This window comes from Chaetodon auriga, chromosome 7 (assembly GCF_051107435.1).
Source record: "Chaetodon auriga isolate fChaAug3 chromosome 7, fChaAug3.hap1, whole genome shotgun sequence".
Taxonomy (NCBI): Eukaryota; Metazoa; Chordata; class Actinopteri; order Chaetodontiformes; family Chaetodontidae; genus Chaetodon; species Chaetodon auriga.
In genome coordinates, this window is record NC_135080.1 from 23,535,237 (window position 1) to 23,553,070 (window position 17,834).

The following is a 17,834-nucleotide window of genomic DNA, read 5'->3' on the forward strand; positions in this document are numbered from 1 at the left end:
TTTCTAATGGAGGACATAGGAGCATCTGTGCATTACCTGTTTGTAAGCAGCGTGCTGCAGCGTATTTCATCTTCTGGTTCCAGAAAAACATTTTCATTCACCGCCGTTTCTGCTACATTAAGTCGGCTCACTCCCAGAGAAAACATTACCAACAATACCTAAAGTGCATTATAAAACTTATTGATTTTCTGTAAGGAAATTAGAGAAAGGCCAATATTTGTCATGGCACAAGAATTTAAGTAACATCCATTTACCAAGTGCAAACTGTTCCAGAAACATCCATTGGAAGTACAAGAGCACGTACCTATTCAAAGAAAGCATTTTGTGAAAATGACCCTGAGATATTTGGATAGAAATACAGTCAGTATGAGTAGATTTTCTGATGAAAACTTAGGGGATCAGCAGGAGGAGAAACCAAAACCCTGCAGGGTGAAAACTCATCTTACATTTATCTCACACAACTACTTGTTAATGCCAACTCCAAATAACACACACTGACACAGCAGGAAGGACGGCAGCAGGTTTCGTGTCATTAAATTATGCAAAGAGGCAGACCAACCAAATTATCACGGATTAAAATATGACTGCCTCTATTAAAGTCACTTGTCATGTTATGGTGCTACCACACCACATATCAGGGGGAGCCCTCACACCTGAGACGAGACGCCAGGGTAACGGTAATGATGACACTGTCTGATTATTATGGGAAGGGGTGGGTAGGCATATGTTTCTAACCCCAACCCTTACCTTTAACACCCCTTCTTTAGCATTTCTATTGTTTATAACCAACTAGAATAAAGTAGTATACACATGTAAGGATTTCTTACGGGCTTATTAGTATGTAAGTATGCCAACCTTTATTACCTCCTCAAGCATCCGCTGGTGTATAAACAGATAAAAGTAAAACGTAGCTGCAGCCATATTTAATTATGCATCATTCACACATGAACATAACCTAACAGCATTTACTGTTTATACACATGTACAAGTCATTCACAGGTGGGCTTAAGACCATTTTAAACTTGAGGCCCACTTTATTCTTTATCAGAGGATAGAGTTTCCTCAGTTGTCATGTGACATATACAGTAAGTACTTAGCATAATTAAATATAATAATTTTTGGAAAATGACTCTGCAGTATCTTTATGTAAAGATATCCTCATAGCATCCTAAAACTACATCATACTTTGTTAGAAACCATTTCTGAATTGTTTACATACAGCCCGTGTATGTTGCTGTAAATGGAAGGGTTCAAATAAACTGGAAGACTTAAAGGTTGTGGTGTTGTAGCAGAGTGAGTTTAGACGGCACTAATGCTGTCAAGGTTACAGCTTTCATTCCAACTGAACCTTTCTGTGCTGCAAAATATCCAATTTAATAACATTTTTTTTTTTTTTGCAAGAAGGCAGTTCTATGATAAAAGCCAAAGGGAAATTCAGCGCCTGCTGTAGTCGTGTGACTCGACCAGAGGGTGGCAGTCACGCTCTCTTAGCCACCAGCCGTGCTCTTTTTACGGGGGGAGATTTAGAGTGACAAACTAACCTTTACATAAGTAAATTGCTACCCTCTGCAAATTGTAGTTCTGCATCATGGCTTTAAAAGGCAAAGCGGTTAAGATTGTATTTAAAAGTCAATGTCAGGCAGGTGGGAGAGAGGCCATTGAAAGTAATTATACTACACAGTAAGGGTACCTCTTTATAACTGCCTACCTGTGTCAGTGTGTATACTGATCTCACAGCATCAGCCCTCACTCAGGGGTGAATGGGGGGGGGGGACTGAACTATGACGTGCCTCAGCAGCTACGACTCCATCCCTGTATGTGGAGTCCTCAGAGGTCATGGAAATCCTGGAGAATTATGGAATGGGGATTTTGTTTGGGTGATTTCTCTTAGAGAGTCACTGAATTTCACAAATTTTTAAACATATTTTACCTTCTATCACACATTTCAGTACGTTTTCAGAAGTATTCCAGCTAAGTAATGCAACTTTGTTCTGGAACGCTGTGGATTTTACACCCGTTCCACAGTGGGATCCCCGTGACTGTGAGATTGATTGTACAGATGCACTGTTTTTTTAACAGCTCTATGAGCACATTTTCTGCTTTGTGGCTCTTAGCGTAGCAAAGAAAATGAAGCTCATTTGGATGGAAAAGCCGTACAACTGGTTTCCAGGTCACTGTTAATAGAGCAGCCCCCATATTTTGTCTGTTTTGAGATTATCACCGATGATATGCCACTATGGTAAGAGGGCTGCTGATGATGCCGATGAAGGCTGAGGGGATGTGAGATAGAGGGGAATCTATTAACCTCATGTGACCAGCTAGCCAACCATGACAGATTGCCCTGTCGCTACTTTATCAAGTTCTTTTGGTTGGTTGTGTGTGTGTGTGTGTGTGTGTGTGTGTGTGTGTGTGTGCGCTCCTCTGTAAATTAGGAACTTAAATCTACAGTTAAAGCAACAGAGTGAGTATGATAACTCATTCTGTTGCTCTACAATTTTTTATCATTTTAGGACTGGTTTCATGAATATTAACCGACTGGTTTAGTGTGTGAGGTTGTCTCGGCTTGATTGACTTCTTTGTGTGTGTGTGTGTGTGTGTGTGTGTGTGTGTGTGTGTGTGTGTGTGTGTGTGAATGAATGAGTGCATTTGCTGTGCACACGTGTTTCCACAGTGCATGTGCGTGTGTGACCCGTGGGCTAATCCGCCCTGCGCTATGGAAGCTTTTGTATTAGTAACTGACTTGATAATTATATTAATTTGAATCTGCTGGGCTTTCTTTTGTTGTGCTATCTCTGACATGCAGCCTTGTCAATGTGTGTGCAATCCGCACCCCCCGAAGAGCCTCCTTCTCTCATCTCACTTCTGCTGCCCCCCCCCACTCACTCACACACACACTTACCCATACCTACACACACATACGCACACACTGTATCTAATTTCTCTCACTTTTCCAGAAAAGTCCCATCTTTCGTCACAGCACTTTATTTTTTTCCTCTCCGTCTTCCAAAAAACATTATGTATTTCTGCTGTGTCTCTCGTCACCCACACACTGTCTATTTCCATTTTTCTGTTTTCCTATTCTATATTTTGCCCCCCCCTCTACTCCGGTTACCTTTCAATCACAGGCTGTTGTTCAGATTTTTACTCTTTCAGCATCTTCTCCCCTGCTTTAGCCCCTTCCTGTCTGCTGGATCTTCTCCAGATATCTGAAGCTTTATCAATAACTGAAGGACTTTACCTCATTTTCAATGTGAAAAGGGATAAAAGCCTCTTGGCCATAGTTTCTACTTTGCAGTAGTGAATGTCTTTAACTGGTGAATCACACAGCTCCCATTTTTAATACTAGCAACCAAGTGATGAAGAGGAAGCACAGTTAAAACAAAGTAAAACACAAGTAATAATCTCCAGACCCCAAAGGCATGTTAATGTGTTTTGGCTAATTTGTTACAGAATTTGTCCTGCATAAGTACACTATCAACTAAAGCACATTGTGCAGTATTATCTGATGCTGAGCCTTTATCTTTATAGTGGGGCCCTGTGGGGTGGCAACTGGGGCCGACGCCCCACAACCAGACTGGTTGTGCACAGCCACAAACTGGGCTTTTATGATGAGTTACACGCTGGAACTATTTCTTGTGAATGCTTGATTGATCGCCTACATTATGTGAACAGTCAGATACACAGTAGGGAATACAGAAATTAAGGCATGATGAAATTCAGACACTGTGTCTAAGTCAAATTAATGTTGACAAGACTGGTTTCTTGAAATCAGTTTTTGGACATCACAGGAAAACATGGAAATGTGAAAATATGGAAATCTGCACATATTTTCAAACCACCTGCAAACAGACTCAGACTGATATTGGTCTTCTTATTGAACTGTGCTGGAAAATGAATAAGCATATTTCCTAAAATGTCAAACTGCTCCTTTAATCTAGCTTTGCACAGTTGAACCTTAAAGAAACAGAATCAGACTTGCACAGTCACACTTCTTGCGTGCTCTTGGTTTTTCTGTATTCCATGAGCTTTGTAGCTCATCTCATTCTTGCTTTTTTGGTCAGGACCACACACACTGTCATCCCTCTCGGCCATCACTTCCCCATTTTCAGGCCTTCTGCTCCTCCTTACTGTAGCCACACTGTAGCCATTGTAAGGCAAGTCCAGCATCTCTTCACCCCTCATCCTCACTCCTTCCTCTTCCTCCCCCTCCTCTTCCTTTTTGTCTTGGCACTATCATCCCACAGCAGCATTTTTGGCTTGGCTTCCCTTTCTCCTGTCTCCGTCCTCTCCTTGTCTGTCGTCCATCCATCCATCCATCCATCCATCCATCCATCCATCCATCCATCCATCCACACAGCTGTCTTCCCTCCTTTTGTTATTCATCCCTATCTCTACACTGCAGAGATTCAACTCACTGTCTCCCCCTCTCTCTCCTTTTCTTACTGCTTGCCCCTTTGTTTTTTTTCATGGTGGGGGGGTTACAATGGTGACAGTACAGGCCAAGTCTTCAACAGCATGTCCAGTCTGAATTAAAAGCTGCTTGGACTGGAGGAAGTGATGTAGGGATGAAGAGCAACAGAGAGAAAGGCAGGCTTTGGATGACAGTGGTTTAGATACCAGGCTCTTTAATTGAGTTGGTAGGCACTTTAAGTAGTCCATGAAAGAGTATTCAACAGGTCAACTTCATTGTACTTCATTAAACACATTTCCAGTGCAGCTATTCACATGAAATCTAGACCAGACATTGGTATTAACTCAATAAAACTGCACAGATAAAGAAATCGTAACATTCCAATTCATAAAAGTGCAATAAAGTGGAATGACACAGGAAAAAAGTATTGGCAATGGCTCTGGTTACCAATGGATTTCTAAACCCCTAAAAGACTATTGGAGCCATTATCCACAAGTGGAAGGAACATCAGTCATCTGACCATGCACAGGAGCTCCTGGCAAGATTTCCAACTGGGCCTTCAGACAGGTCACCAGAAGAGCAGCCCAAGAGCCAGGGGCCACTCAAAAAAGAGCTCCAGAAAGACCTGGAAATAGCAGGTACAGTCATCACAGAGAAGATAATAGGCAACACTCCACCGCCACTGTCTCAATGCACCCCCGAAAAAGTCAATTTCTGAAGAAGAGACGTGTTGAAGCTTGTTTGAGGTTTGTTGCACAGCAGTTGCAGGAGCCCGTAGATTGTTATGAGAATGTAGGTTGGACAGACTTTTTGGCAACAATACAGCGTGTCATGTTTGGTGGAGAGACGACTCTGCATATGACCCTAAAAATACCATACTGCCATAATTTTGGAGTGAAGGCATCATGGTGTGGGGCTGCTCTCTTCTCAAGAATTTGGCAGAATCCAAATGAATGGAGTCATTTACCAGGAAATTCTTAACAAGAATCTGTTGCCAATAACCAGGGCGATGACAGCGACATGCAGGTGGACCTTCCATCAGGATAAGGACACTGTCAGTGTGCTCCAGAGGAAGGAAATAAAGGTGTTTGAATGGCCCAGTCAATCACTAGACATGAAACCAATGGAACATTCGTGGGAGGAACTGAAGATCACGATTCACCAGTAGAAAGAGTTTGAAAGAGGGCCATGTTTACCACTGTGCCACATGCCCTGTTCTCAGTCAGTCAGTGTTTGAGAACTGAGGACACTAATTGTTGAAGTTTTGAAAGTGAAATTCTTTCTCATAGTTTTACTAAGAAGCCACACTTGTAACATGAGCAGGATGTGGTTTGGCATTGTCTTGCTGGAATATGCAGAGACATCCCTGAAGAAGACATAGCCTGGATGGCAGCAGATGTTGCTTTAAAACCTTTCAGCATTCATGGTGCTTTCACAGATGTGCAAGTTACCCATGCCATGGGCATGAACACACCTTCATACCACCACAGATGGTGGCTTTTGAACTTTGCACTGGTAACAGTCTGGCTGGTTCTTTTCCTCTTGAGCCATGATTTCCAAAAGCAGTTTTAAATGTGGACTCATCAGAAAACAACACACTGCTCCACTTTGTGTCAGTCCATCTGATGACCGTGGGCCCAGAGAAGATGGCAGCATGTCTGGATGTTGTTGATACATGTTTTCTGCTTTGCATGGTAGAGTCTTAATTTGCATTTGTAGATGCAGCAACATAATCCTTTATACAATCAGGCCAGTTTTTAATGCAGCGTTGCCCTGACGGATTGAAGGCCACAGCCGTGGGCGTTGGTTTTTGGCCTTGCCCCTTACCTGCAGAGAATTATCTGGATTCTTTAAATCTTTTGACAATATTCTTGATTGTACATGGTCACATCCCTAAAATCCTGGCAATTATGTGTTGAGAAACGTTGTCCTGAAACTGTTGGACTTTTTACACACTCAGTTTAGTGGTGAACCTTGCCCCTTTCTTGCTTTTGAATGACTGAACCTTTCCAGGATGCCCCTTTCATACCCAATCATGATCCTATCACCTGTTACCAATGAACCTGTTTACCTGTGAAATGTCCCAAACAGGTGTTTTTAGAGCATTCCACAACTTTCTTGCCCCTGTCCTAACTTCATGGGCATCAAGTTTAGAATCAGTGTGTATTTGCAAAAAGCAATAGTTTATTAGCCTATACATTGAATATTGTGTCTTTGTAGCATATTCAATGAATGTAAGTCAAAAGGATTTGCAAATCATTGCATTCTGTTTTACACAGTATCCCAACTTGGGTTTGTAAATTTAGTAGCTGTTCTGGAGCATTCAACCATATCATACAATCTTCCTCCACAGATGGAGTTGCCCAGTTGTCATGGAAATGTCATTGATGTTTGAATTTCCATTTTTGTGTGAGCACTTTGAGAACTTCTTGTTCCATGTTGGCTTAAACACTGAGGTTTAAATCTGCTTCTACAACTCCATGACAGTTGGGCAATTTTCCACCTGCTGATGAAAAACATGTGATACCATTTAGATTTCCATAACAGCTCTCCTGAAATAGTTGGCTTTCTTTATGTTTGTCTTCTGACTGCCACTGCAGGCTTTTACTGTCCCATGATGGACCCTGAGGCCTGTTTGACACTGAGTATCAGGAAAGACACGCCAGTATTTCTGTCCTGTATCGGTCAACCCCTTGTTACAAGCATCGTGGGCAATGGAAATTGGATGGTGGTGCAAAGAATGACTGACTGGACAAGAGTGGCTGAAAATTGGAAACAGTGAAATTGAGAGCAGCCATGAAACAAGATGAGTGTATCCAGAAAAATGTGATAAACATTTAAAAATGTGAATGGCAAGACGGGCCTCAGATCACCTGGGACATGCAGAGTACATGTGAAGAGTTGGAAGAGAAGGAAGGGCTGGAAACTGAGGATGGGAGGATCGAAAGGAAGGGAGGGGGAGCGAAGGAGGTTGTGTGTGTGTGTGTGCGTGTGCGTGCGTGTGCACGCTCAGAGGCCTTGTTAGTTATTGATCCCATTTAATAATCCTTAACCACAGTCTGCTCCCCTGAGAGCACTTAACTCTCCCTCTCCCTCCCTCTCTCTGGCTCTTACAACCCCTCTCTGCCTCCCTTTTACTTTCTGCTTGCCTCCTGTTCCTCAGCTGCTTCTTTATGTGCCTGCATCTCTTCCTCACGTCTCGCGTAGGGTGGATACACTCTCAAAGTACCGCCAAGGTCAAGGTGAAGTGAGGCTAAAGACCGACACTAAATCCCAGCAGTAAAGGGTGTAATTCTGTGCTGGTGCATTTGTTGCTATTGAGTCGAATCAGTCGTCTCTAAGAGGCCTGAACTCATTCAAAGCACACCGGGCCAGATACAGACTCTGTAAAGGTAGCACAGGTCTTTTGCGAATTGAGATCCACATGTTCAGGCTGTTACTGTTCAGACTTTTTGAAGTGTGCTCTGAGGATTTCGCCACTGGCTTTACTTGCAAAAAGACTTCTTCTTTGTTTTTCCCCACTGGCATAGTGGAAAATTGGGCCATAGAATTGTCACCTTTTCATGTCTCAGCTCAAGTGTTGCCTTTACAAAACCCTTAATTCCAAAAAAGTTAAGTAAGTTAATAAAACCAGAAGGAATCATTGCAACAAACTGTTTCCAAACCGAACGATTTTACAGTGTCCTCCATCATATGTTTCACAAAGTGGTGAACCTCGCTCCGTCCTTGCCTGTGAACGACTGAGCCCTTCCAGGATGCCCCTTTCATACCCAATCATGATACTATCACCTGTTACAATGAACGGGTTTACCTGTGGAATGTTCCAAACAGGTGTTTTTGGAGCATTCCACAACTTTCCCAGTCTTTAGTTTCCCCTGCCCCAACATGTTGGAAAGCAAACATTAAACATATTGTCTTTGTACTACTTTCTATTGAGTTTATGTAAAGAAAAAAGGGATGAGCACATTGTCACATTCATCCATTCTTGTATTTATGTTTCCCACAATGTTAAAGCTTTTTTGGAATTGGGGTTGTACATTTATATCCTATACTTTAAATTCAATTTTGTTTAGGATGAAGGCACACTCTGATAAATCAAACATGGTCAGTGCTTCTTCACTGAAGACCAGAGACCCTGAAATTAGTCTTGGTTTGATTCTGTTATAACCCAACAAAGTTATGATCTATGTAAACCTCTCATCAGCCTTTAAGAAAAAGCCCTTAAAGGGACACACTTCGGTCTACAGTTCGGTCTACTATATAATGTATTCTGTGGCTGTGGAGGAGATTTGAAGAGAAGTTTGAAAAAGTAACCCTGAGGATGTCACAGTGATGTTATCAGGGTTATCTCAGTTTAGGCTTGAGACTTAATGAAAGACATCTAATGAAGGCAGCTGTCACTATTTAAAGTTAGGTCCTTGAGTAACTTGGTGACAGACCAAAATTAACCTGTGCCTACTTTGTACATGTCAAAGGTCATTTGTTAGGGTTGAACCTCCACTCTCACACCCTGCTGTACAACCACGAGTAGAATGAGTGTTTTTATAATTCCCACATGTAGAATAGAGTGATTTGTGTTTTCTCTTGCGGATCATGTCACATCAATTTCCAAAGTCAGAACCTCTCTGTTAAACTTTGATTCATATTATTTCAACAATTTGAATGAGAACCTTTGGTATTGATCATCTCATGAAAATGTCAAAGAGGAAATACATCACATTAAGGAAGTAATATTATTTCCTGGGATCTTTAAAGCTGCAGTCATTTATTGTTCTGGCCACCAGGGAGCAGAACAGCACGACAGCCTTAACACACCAATTCTACGATATTATCACTGTTTTAAGGTTGTTATGGTGAGTTTGTTGCCTCTTTGCACATCTGGCACACACGAAGCAACATTAGCATTCATTTGGTGTTTTTGTCCACCCCGACAAATGAAAATCCAAAATCCACTCTCCTTTTAGTTGTTGGCTCTTTAGCTGTTAGATATCTGACTGTCTTCCTAATTGTTAACTGTGTCAGCCTGCTATTCGGTGCAGGACAGGTAGGTAACAGTGGGGAACATCTGCCTGCTGCTGCTGCTGCTGGAAAAAGGGGTGATGAGCGAATTTGCTGGGCTTGAAAACTAAAACAATGAGCTAAAACAGTCTACAAAGCCCTGTAGAGGTACAGTAGAGAATAATTCTGTCACCATGAGTGACCCCTTTCACATTACACACAATGACTTAATTCACTGTTCACAGAGTAAATATTGATTAGTGCTGCTTTAATGACATTTTAGTGCAGGTCTGGGAGAAATATGCTTAGAGATATAAAAAAAAAGCCTTTTTTTTTTAAATATAAGAGCACAAATTCTGACTGTCATCAGCTTTCATCTAAAGACTTTTTTTATCTTAACAAAAACCCATTGCTGTGAAAGTCACACCTCGTCTTCCGCTGTCACAGTAAAGATGCACACTGTCCTTGTAATGCTGATGGAGAGACTCATAAGAGGGACTAAACTTTGAATTCCGTTCAGACTATGAGACACAAATGGTCACATAATGGTACAATGAGCATAACAGTGATGTTCGCCATAAGCCGGAGCCATCTCAGTAACTAGCTATGATCCCACTTGAGCATTTATTGGACATGCTGCCAAGCCTTTTTTCTTCAGGATCATTAAACTAGATGATCCTGAATTGTTATGTTAGTCCTGATGAGGAGTGACCTCGCCACCTGAGAGCTGAGATGACCACGATCACAGCAGAATAAGCACTGGTTCTGCTTCTCCGTGTCCAGCGCTTCATTTTTCATCCCATTTGGAAAATCAAGGATAATTAATCCATAATGTTCGACCAAAGCGCTGGTGAATTATCAGAAGCACAAACACATGAAATGATGGATTAAAAGATGAATGCGCATGAATACACAAATGAGGGCATGAATAAAAGTGGTAAACAAATGAGCTGAAGGATGGAGCGGGCCGGGAGGAGCGAGAACAATCGGCCAAACAATCTCTGCGGGCTCCTTTTAGTCCTTTAGCTTTGTTTCCTCCTCGTCTCTAAACGAGCTCCTTTAATCTGTCACTCGCTCCCTCATGCTTTTGTTCTCCTCTTTATTTCGATGGCAGAGCTCATTTCAGCTGGATGATCTAATCAATAATTACTATCCGGGCCGCACACACGCATGTACACACACGCACAGAGGGAGTCACATATAAGCAATACTCTCTTGGTAATGAATACACAGCGCGGGAAGAAATTATAAAACACAGAATACATATATTTGCTCAGTCTATTATGACCCAACACATGAACAACCTCTCCTACTCTCTCTATCACACACACACACACACACACACACACATACGCATTCACCCACACACACATCATTTGTCATCGCTGTCACCCAGTTTGCAGTGGCTTTGTTTTTGAGAGCCAGTTTGGAAATGTCAAGCTTTTCAAGATTTATTTTGCTCCTGCGGCACGTCAGAGAAATTAATAATCATCCTATAAGTTTTGACCCACATCATCACTCAGCTGTCTCTCTCTCACACACACACACACACACACACACACTTTAATTCCTCATCATGCTTAGCAGTCTGTTTTTTTTGCATGATTCTCTTTTTCTTCTCTTTCTTAACAAATACACTGAGACTCCCCTCCACGGGTGTGCCTGCGTGTCCGACCGCTGAACAGTTTTTTCATTTCATGAATATGTCAGAGTCTGATTCAAGCAACGCTTCATAAACTTTTCACTGCAGTACACACACACACGCACACACACAGACACAAACGACACACACACACACACACACACCAAATACGCCAAATAAAGTAAATTCCTAATTTCGAGGGTGATGTTAACTTCACAGAACCTTTATGTAGTTTATTTGTGGTAATGTGTGTGTGCGTGCGTGCATATGTATATGTATATGTATGTGTATGTGTATGTGTGTGCTGTGTGTATATTTGCATGTGTGTATATATGCGATGCATGCATGTGTGTGCGCGTGTGTGTCACCTGCCTCTTGGGCTCCGTGTGAAATAATAGTGTGCGCAGATCTTTGGATGGAGTGAACAATACTTAACAGGGCCATGATAATAAGTATTAAAATCACTGGACCTGAAAGAAAACGTGGTGAGACTCTTAATTACCAGAGAGAGAGACAGAAAACTAGAAGAAAAAAAAAACCCTTGAGTGGGTTTTAAAAACATCATGATGAGGGAGATGGAGGTGATGAGGGAGGGGAATAGATGGATTGCGTGTGTGTGTGTGTATTGAAACACAAAGAGAGATTGAGATGGAGCAGGAAAGGGAGAGAGAGAGGGAGAGAAATACTCTGCACTCTAATGCTCCTCTCTCTTGCTGGGTTGTATTGAAAAGAGGTGGGGGGCAGGCCACAATCATGCACACCCTGCTGTGGTTTTTGTACTCTCTGATCTCACTTTCTCCACGTCTAGTGCAGCATCTCCTGCACACACACACCCACACACCCGCTGGAGTGAGCCCCTTATTCCAGGATGTCATTATGAGGCACCCTGGCAGACTAATCATCACTTCCTCTTCAATCATGTTCTTTTTCATTGGACACGTTTTGCCCCCTAGAACAAATGAGTTTGAAATGACACACAACCTTTTCAGACCTCTTGATTTTGATCTCCTGATATGAATGTAATAGAATGAAGCCTTTGTCTGTTAATGGATATAGAGATGATGAGTGTCTTCTGTGGGCTGTTGTCGCATGTGGACATTTTCAACACTAAGTTGTAGTAGGGGGTGATAAACCACATGTTTGTTCCCGTCTTTTACGCATTTCTACTATCAAATGAAACTACAGATGCCATAAACTAACAACATTAATGGTTTTCTTAGCACCAAACTCGCATTGGTTATTAAATTCATCTCTTTAATCTCCAAACCTTCACAGTGTCCTGCTTCAGAGGGATTACAGTTTCCTGAGAGACATCAACATCTGGAACCCCTTTGTCACGATCGGGGTTTATTCCTCCACTCTCTCCGCTGCCATGAGCAACCTCATCGGAGCCTCGCGCATCCTCTACGCCCTGGCCAGGGACGACTTGTTTGGTAGGTAGCACAGCCAGTTTGTGCTGGGGACAAATGTCTTCGGAAACTGCTGTCAGGTGGCCTATTTTGAATGTTTATCACATAAATGAATGTTGATATCATCTCAGCTTGGACCAATTAAGTGAGACCTCACCGTCAGCTCCCCTTTCTTGTCACCAACCTTTAATCCCTCAGTGCTCTGTTTGTTTTCAGCTAATGGCTCAGTCGCTAAGATACTAAAGTATGACACTTACTGTGACTATTAATGACTTAAATTGTGTCATTCTTTGAAAATGAGAGTACTCCAACACTTTAAATATAAAGGCCCAGTCTACTTCCAGTAAATGCAATCCGTGAACAGTCAAACCTTGAGTTTTAAATCTCCCTCTTAAAGCGAGTGAAAGAAATTTCCCAGTGGAATGACTTAAAGACCGTCTGCACTTGACTGTTGTTTTAAGACAGACTTGGAAAAATGCAAACTTATCCTTTCATACCTCCGGCTTCCAAGGCAGATGTGCGTGTTGAAGTTTCCCTGCAGAAGTGGAGTGAGTCATCAGTTCATATTTCGTGTCTCAGATGTGTCAAAGAAAAAACAAAACACAAATATGATTTGCATCTTATGTGAAACATCATTTATATCAAACTCAATGAAAGGCTTAGTGATTTTCTGATTTCACACAATTTCTGAATCTCACCTGCAGGTTAAGGTAAGAATAAGGCTGAATAGGTCTCATCATAGTATATTTGCTTCAGATAGAACAAAATACTTTTTTGCAGACTTGTTTTTTTGGTCATTATTTTTTGGGTTATCCTGTGCCTTTATTGGATGGGCATGTAACGAAAGTCTGTGCAGACTTCTTTTTTCATTTTCTTTTCCAGTCTTAACTGCTTCCACCTCTTTTTCATACTTACAACAAAGTGCCCTGCGAATGCCTCAAAACAGAGACTGTCCGAAGGTCTGTGGCCTTATTCCTTTTGGTGTAATGCATTATGATAAGACTACAATCCAAAGACAAGAGACAGATATTTGGACAGAGATCAGGCAGACAGTGGGATGAAGTCATGACCCGGCTTTAACAGCAGGCTTTCTGCCCCTTGTTCAGGTTTAGCCAATCCAAACAGGTATAAACACTTGCCCCCAGACAAGGTTTGATACTGTAAAAACCCTCTTTTGAATATTGAACCTTTAAGGCTTTATTGACTGAGTGTGTGTGCTGGATTTTAAGAAACTAATTAAGCAACATAACTGAATGCTTCATGAATGTTTTAACACAAAAGCACCTCGATTTGTCGTGTTAGTTATGAAGTTTTCCCGCAGTCATTCCCATATCAAGCCAACGCAGCATTCATGTGATTTGCATCCCTCCCTGCCTCTCTGTGTGAATCCATGCTGCCTGCTGCTTTGTCATTATTAATGACTGTGAGCAACTTCCTTATCCCACCCTGTGCTCCTTTGTTAAGTCTATTGCAAATTGATTTGGCATGTTTCTGCCCGTGTGTGTGGCCACGCACGCGAGTGTGTCAGGGGAGGTAAATGGCTGTATTAGTGCAAGTTCCTCTGTGGAGTGATCAGATGGAGCAGAGGCAGATGACTCTTGCTCAGCTGTCTGTTCACAAACAGCCAAAGGGTTAACTTAGATTAATCTGTTTCATTAAGACTCAGTGACGGGGGAACCGTAAATGTGTAATGTTCTTGTAGGGGGGATGAAACGGTGAGTATGACCGCACCGCGTGCATGACTGCGCGTTGGTCTTGTTGTTGTCATGCGTGCACGCCGCTCACAGCTTAACCTTGCCACTGTCCTATGCAAACGGAGTGATGGATGCGTCCCACACATCCTGCATTTCTCTCCTCTCTGTAACTCTCTAATCTCTAACTCCTTCACCTCTGTCCTGCCTCTCTCCGTCCTCTCCATCACTCAGTCTACTCCTCTCAGCCGCATTGATTTGACTTAAAAGTCTCGCTGATTTAATTCCAGTCCTTTATCAGCTGTGAAATTTAGTCTTGATCTCGGATTCCTCATCCACAAATAGTCACCTCCCTCCTCATGAGTTGGCCTTCTTTTCTTTTTTTTGTCATGTCTTTTTCTGTCTCTGTTGTCTGTCTTTCATGGTGGTTGTGCAACCTCTACTGTGCAGACCCGCCATGCCATTCATCACAAATGTCAGCGCCATCATGAGATGAAATGTCATGTTTGCAAAAATGAGAGGCTGTATGTAAATGATTTCTCACCCAGTGAACCCTACAGCCATATAAGGTATTAAATAAAGTTAAGTGTCAGCTTAGTTTGTCTCCCTCGCTGTCTCGCCCGCCCGCCCACTCACTTTCCCTCTCCATTCTTGGCTAGATGTGTAGTTAATTACACAAATTTAATTTAAATGTCAGTAAAATTAAAAATTGCCGTCCCTAGTCCAAGTCTGATCTGGTCTGCAAAATCACTGCCACTCAGAGGTCTGATGCTCCATGCACTGGTTTGTATCTGTTGCTATAGGAAACACGGGAAAAAGGAGCATGGTGCCTGTGTTTTGATTCACTTTTAGCTGCTCTGTCCTCAGGATGAAGCTGTTTCAATTTTCCTTACAGCTTTAAACCAGTCCAGGCCTTTAATTTAATTTAGAGGGTTATTTTTAGTTCATATTGTTCTTGTTGTTCATGTCTTCTAAGATGGCACATTAACAACTGAGTAGTATATTAGCTGCCATTCAGAGTGTACAAATACACAATGGAATGTGCTAGTGGGGGATGTTATTTTCAGGTACTGGAGATATGATGATATGTGATCCAGGGAGGCCCAGTTGAACTGATGAAAGGGTCATGAGTTTGATGGCTTGTCACATGTCAAAACAGTGCACGGTGGTTTAAAATCCTGTGAGACAGGATTTGACATCTCTGGAGAGTTATCACAGTGACAGTCATTTTATCTTTGACTGCAATGATTGGGACGGAAAATGATAGAAAGATGCTGTTCACATTACAAAGTAATCAACCAGAAAGGTGTGCGTGCATGTATTTGATTGGCCACTGCAGTAACTTGAGGGATGATGCAGCATTGAGGTTCCATTTTTTTTTTTTGACCGACGTTTGACCGACGGAACCAAAGCAGTGGTCCCATTCAGTGAATGAGAGGACTTCAGGTTACAAAGTAGACTAATTTACTAAGAAATAACACCATTCAAAGATAGAAAGATCAAACTCTTCTGCCTTCCTTTGAATGAAAAAAACATTCCAAAGTTTATCTGAAGTTAAGTGTTCTGTCTGTGGAAACACAAAAACAGAGTTTTGTATTAAAAAACTTTGGAAAATACCCACTAGATGGCACATCTGCAGGAGCGGGCATTGATTGTTAAAAATCATCTATTTGAGGGATCTACAAGGAGCTTCTACCTGCTATTTCAGTTCCTCCACACCCACAGTGCGTTCACCCACAGTGCGTTCAAAACTTTCCAGTGTTGGGAGAAATGCCGGCTGGCATTTAATGGAGCATGTTGCCAAGGAAAGTCTTCATTAAATCCAAGGATGGTCATTCATTGCATACATTCCTGCTTTGATGAAACCTTTCTGTCCACGTATGCATCCAGGGTTTCACTGATGTGGGTGTTAAAGGTCACGGCTGATATTTTTATATGAAGCTGCTGCTAAAGAGTATTCTGAGCAATTTTCAGGCTCATAATTCTCTGAAACCTGAAGTGTTTGTTGTTTTCACTAAGATTTTTTCTTCATCCATGTAGGTAAGGTATTATCTCCAGCGAAGAAGACATCCCACACTGGTAACCCCTGGGTCTCAGTGCTCATCTCCTGGTTCCTTGTGCAGGTTAGTGGAGACAGACAAATGTAGAACAATGGAGATGGTCCATAAAGACATTTGATACCTGACAGAAGTTACTGGTTAGCCATTAAAGGCGATATCCCAGCAAATCTGCCAGTTAAGGCATCAGATCTCAAAGTACTGACCGATGACTTATTCAAATCAAAAGTTCCTGTATTTTGATCTGATATGGTGAAATAATATTTCTTCTTCAGACACAATTCCACTCATTTTCTCCTTTCAGCTCTACATTTTTTCCAAATTTCAGACTTTACTTCCCTGAATTAGGACAACATTCGCCATCTGGCTCTGTTAATTCAAAGAACACTTCTTAATTGCATTCACCCAGTTGTTGTGTGACCAATGTGCCTAAAAATGTAATGCTTCAAGGGTCAGGAATACAGATACTGCACTGGCTTTAGACTTTGTTTTAAATATTTCAGTGAAATCGATAAATCAGGAGACAGTCCTGCAGAGCTATGGGAGCAATGAAGCTCAGTATTAAAGGAAGGAAGAGAGGCTTCAAACAAGCTGCTGTTATTTGTGGGTAGTACTTGCAAGGCTGGAGATGTAGTGGGACAAAATCAGCCTGAGCTCCTGTTGTTTGGATTGTGAAGTCTTGTCATAGAAACTTTCCTCAGCCAGGAAGATCAGAAAGTCCTGCTGTTTAACCCAAGAGAGTTCCTCCTTCAAACAGGAGCGATCCATTCAGAGGAGAAACTACATCAGTTTGGGCAGTTTGGTTTCTTTGTTTCCTGTGACCGCCAGTCTGCATCCATGCAAGCCCGTTATACTGTTCTTTAATTTGTACATTTGTGTTGAACGAGTAGTGCTTGAAGCTTTCGTTGACTAATGTGTTCCAAAAAAGTGCTCCAGGGCCACTGAGTTCTCTTGGGTTCAATAGTTTTCACTGAATTTCCCAGAGAAGTAATTGTATTGTTTGCCACGAGACAGATCTCGCAAAAGGGAAATGTTCTGTTTTCCATTGTCTGCATCTAAAACTGCATCCTTTCTCCTCTTAATCAATAACTTTGAAAAAAAAAAAAAACAAAAAAACATTTAGTTGATGCAATGGTCAACTTTCTCCCCTCGTGCAGCAGTGTGGTGTCTGTATTTTGATGCTGCTGCACGCTCTGTAGTCAGGCAATTTCTGACCAAAAATGTGGCTCTTTTTTCTTACCAGATGAAACTTTTTTCTGCAAATCACCTTCAGGATACACTTTTTCTTAACGCAAAGAACGTGAGAGCCAGGAATAAAATGACATATTCACAGTTAAAGTGCAGCAAATGTACCCTTAGTTCCAAATTTAGACTTAGGAGCTGCGAGAGGAGCTTTTCACACCGACGTCAGTGAGCGCCCTTCGTCAGAAGCATAGCTTGGACCCAATCCATTTCATGCCTTATAAGTAATTAATACAATTTTGAACTGAATTTTGGAAGCAGTGGGAAGTGAGTGAAGGGATGCTAAAATTGGAGCCAAGCAGCTGCATTTGGGGCCAAGTGAGGAAGATTTAGTGCTTCTCTACTGAGTGCTCCTCAATATAGTTAGTAGTGTAGTTCCAGTAA

At 41.9% G+C, this 17,834-nt stretch overlaps 1 protein-coding gene across 1 annotated transcript in view; it reads left to right on the forward strand.

Annotated features, from left to right (window-relative positions):
* LOC143323894 (solute carrier family 12 member 9) overlaps positions 1-17,834 on the forward strand; it is a 60,929-nt gene that overhangs the window by 11,865 nt on the left and 31,230 nt on the right. Inside the window, exons 7-8 of the mRNA XM_076736060.1 lie at positions 12,327-12,484; positions 16,192-16,274. Of these exons, the coding sequence (XP_076592175.1) occupies positions 12,327-12,484; positions 16,192-16,274 (241 nt within the window). The remainder of the gene's footprint in view (positions 1-12,326; positions 12,485-16,191; positions 16,275-17,834) is intronic.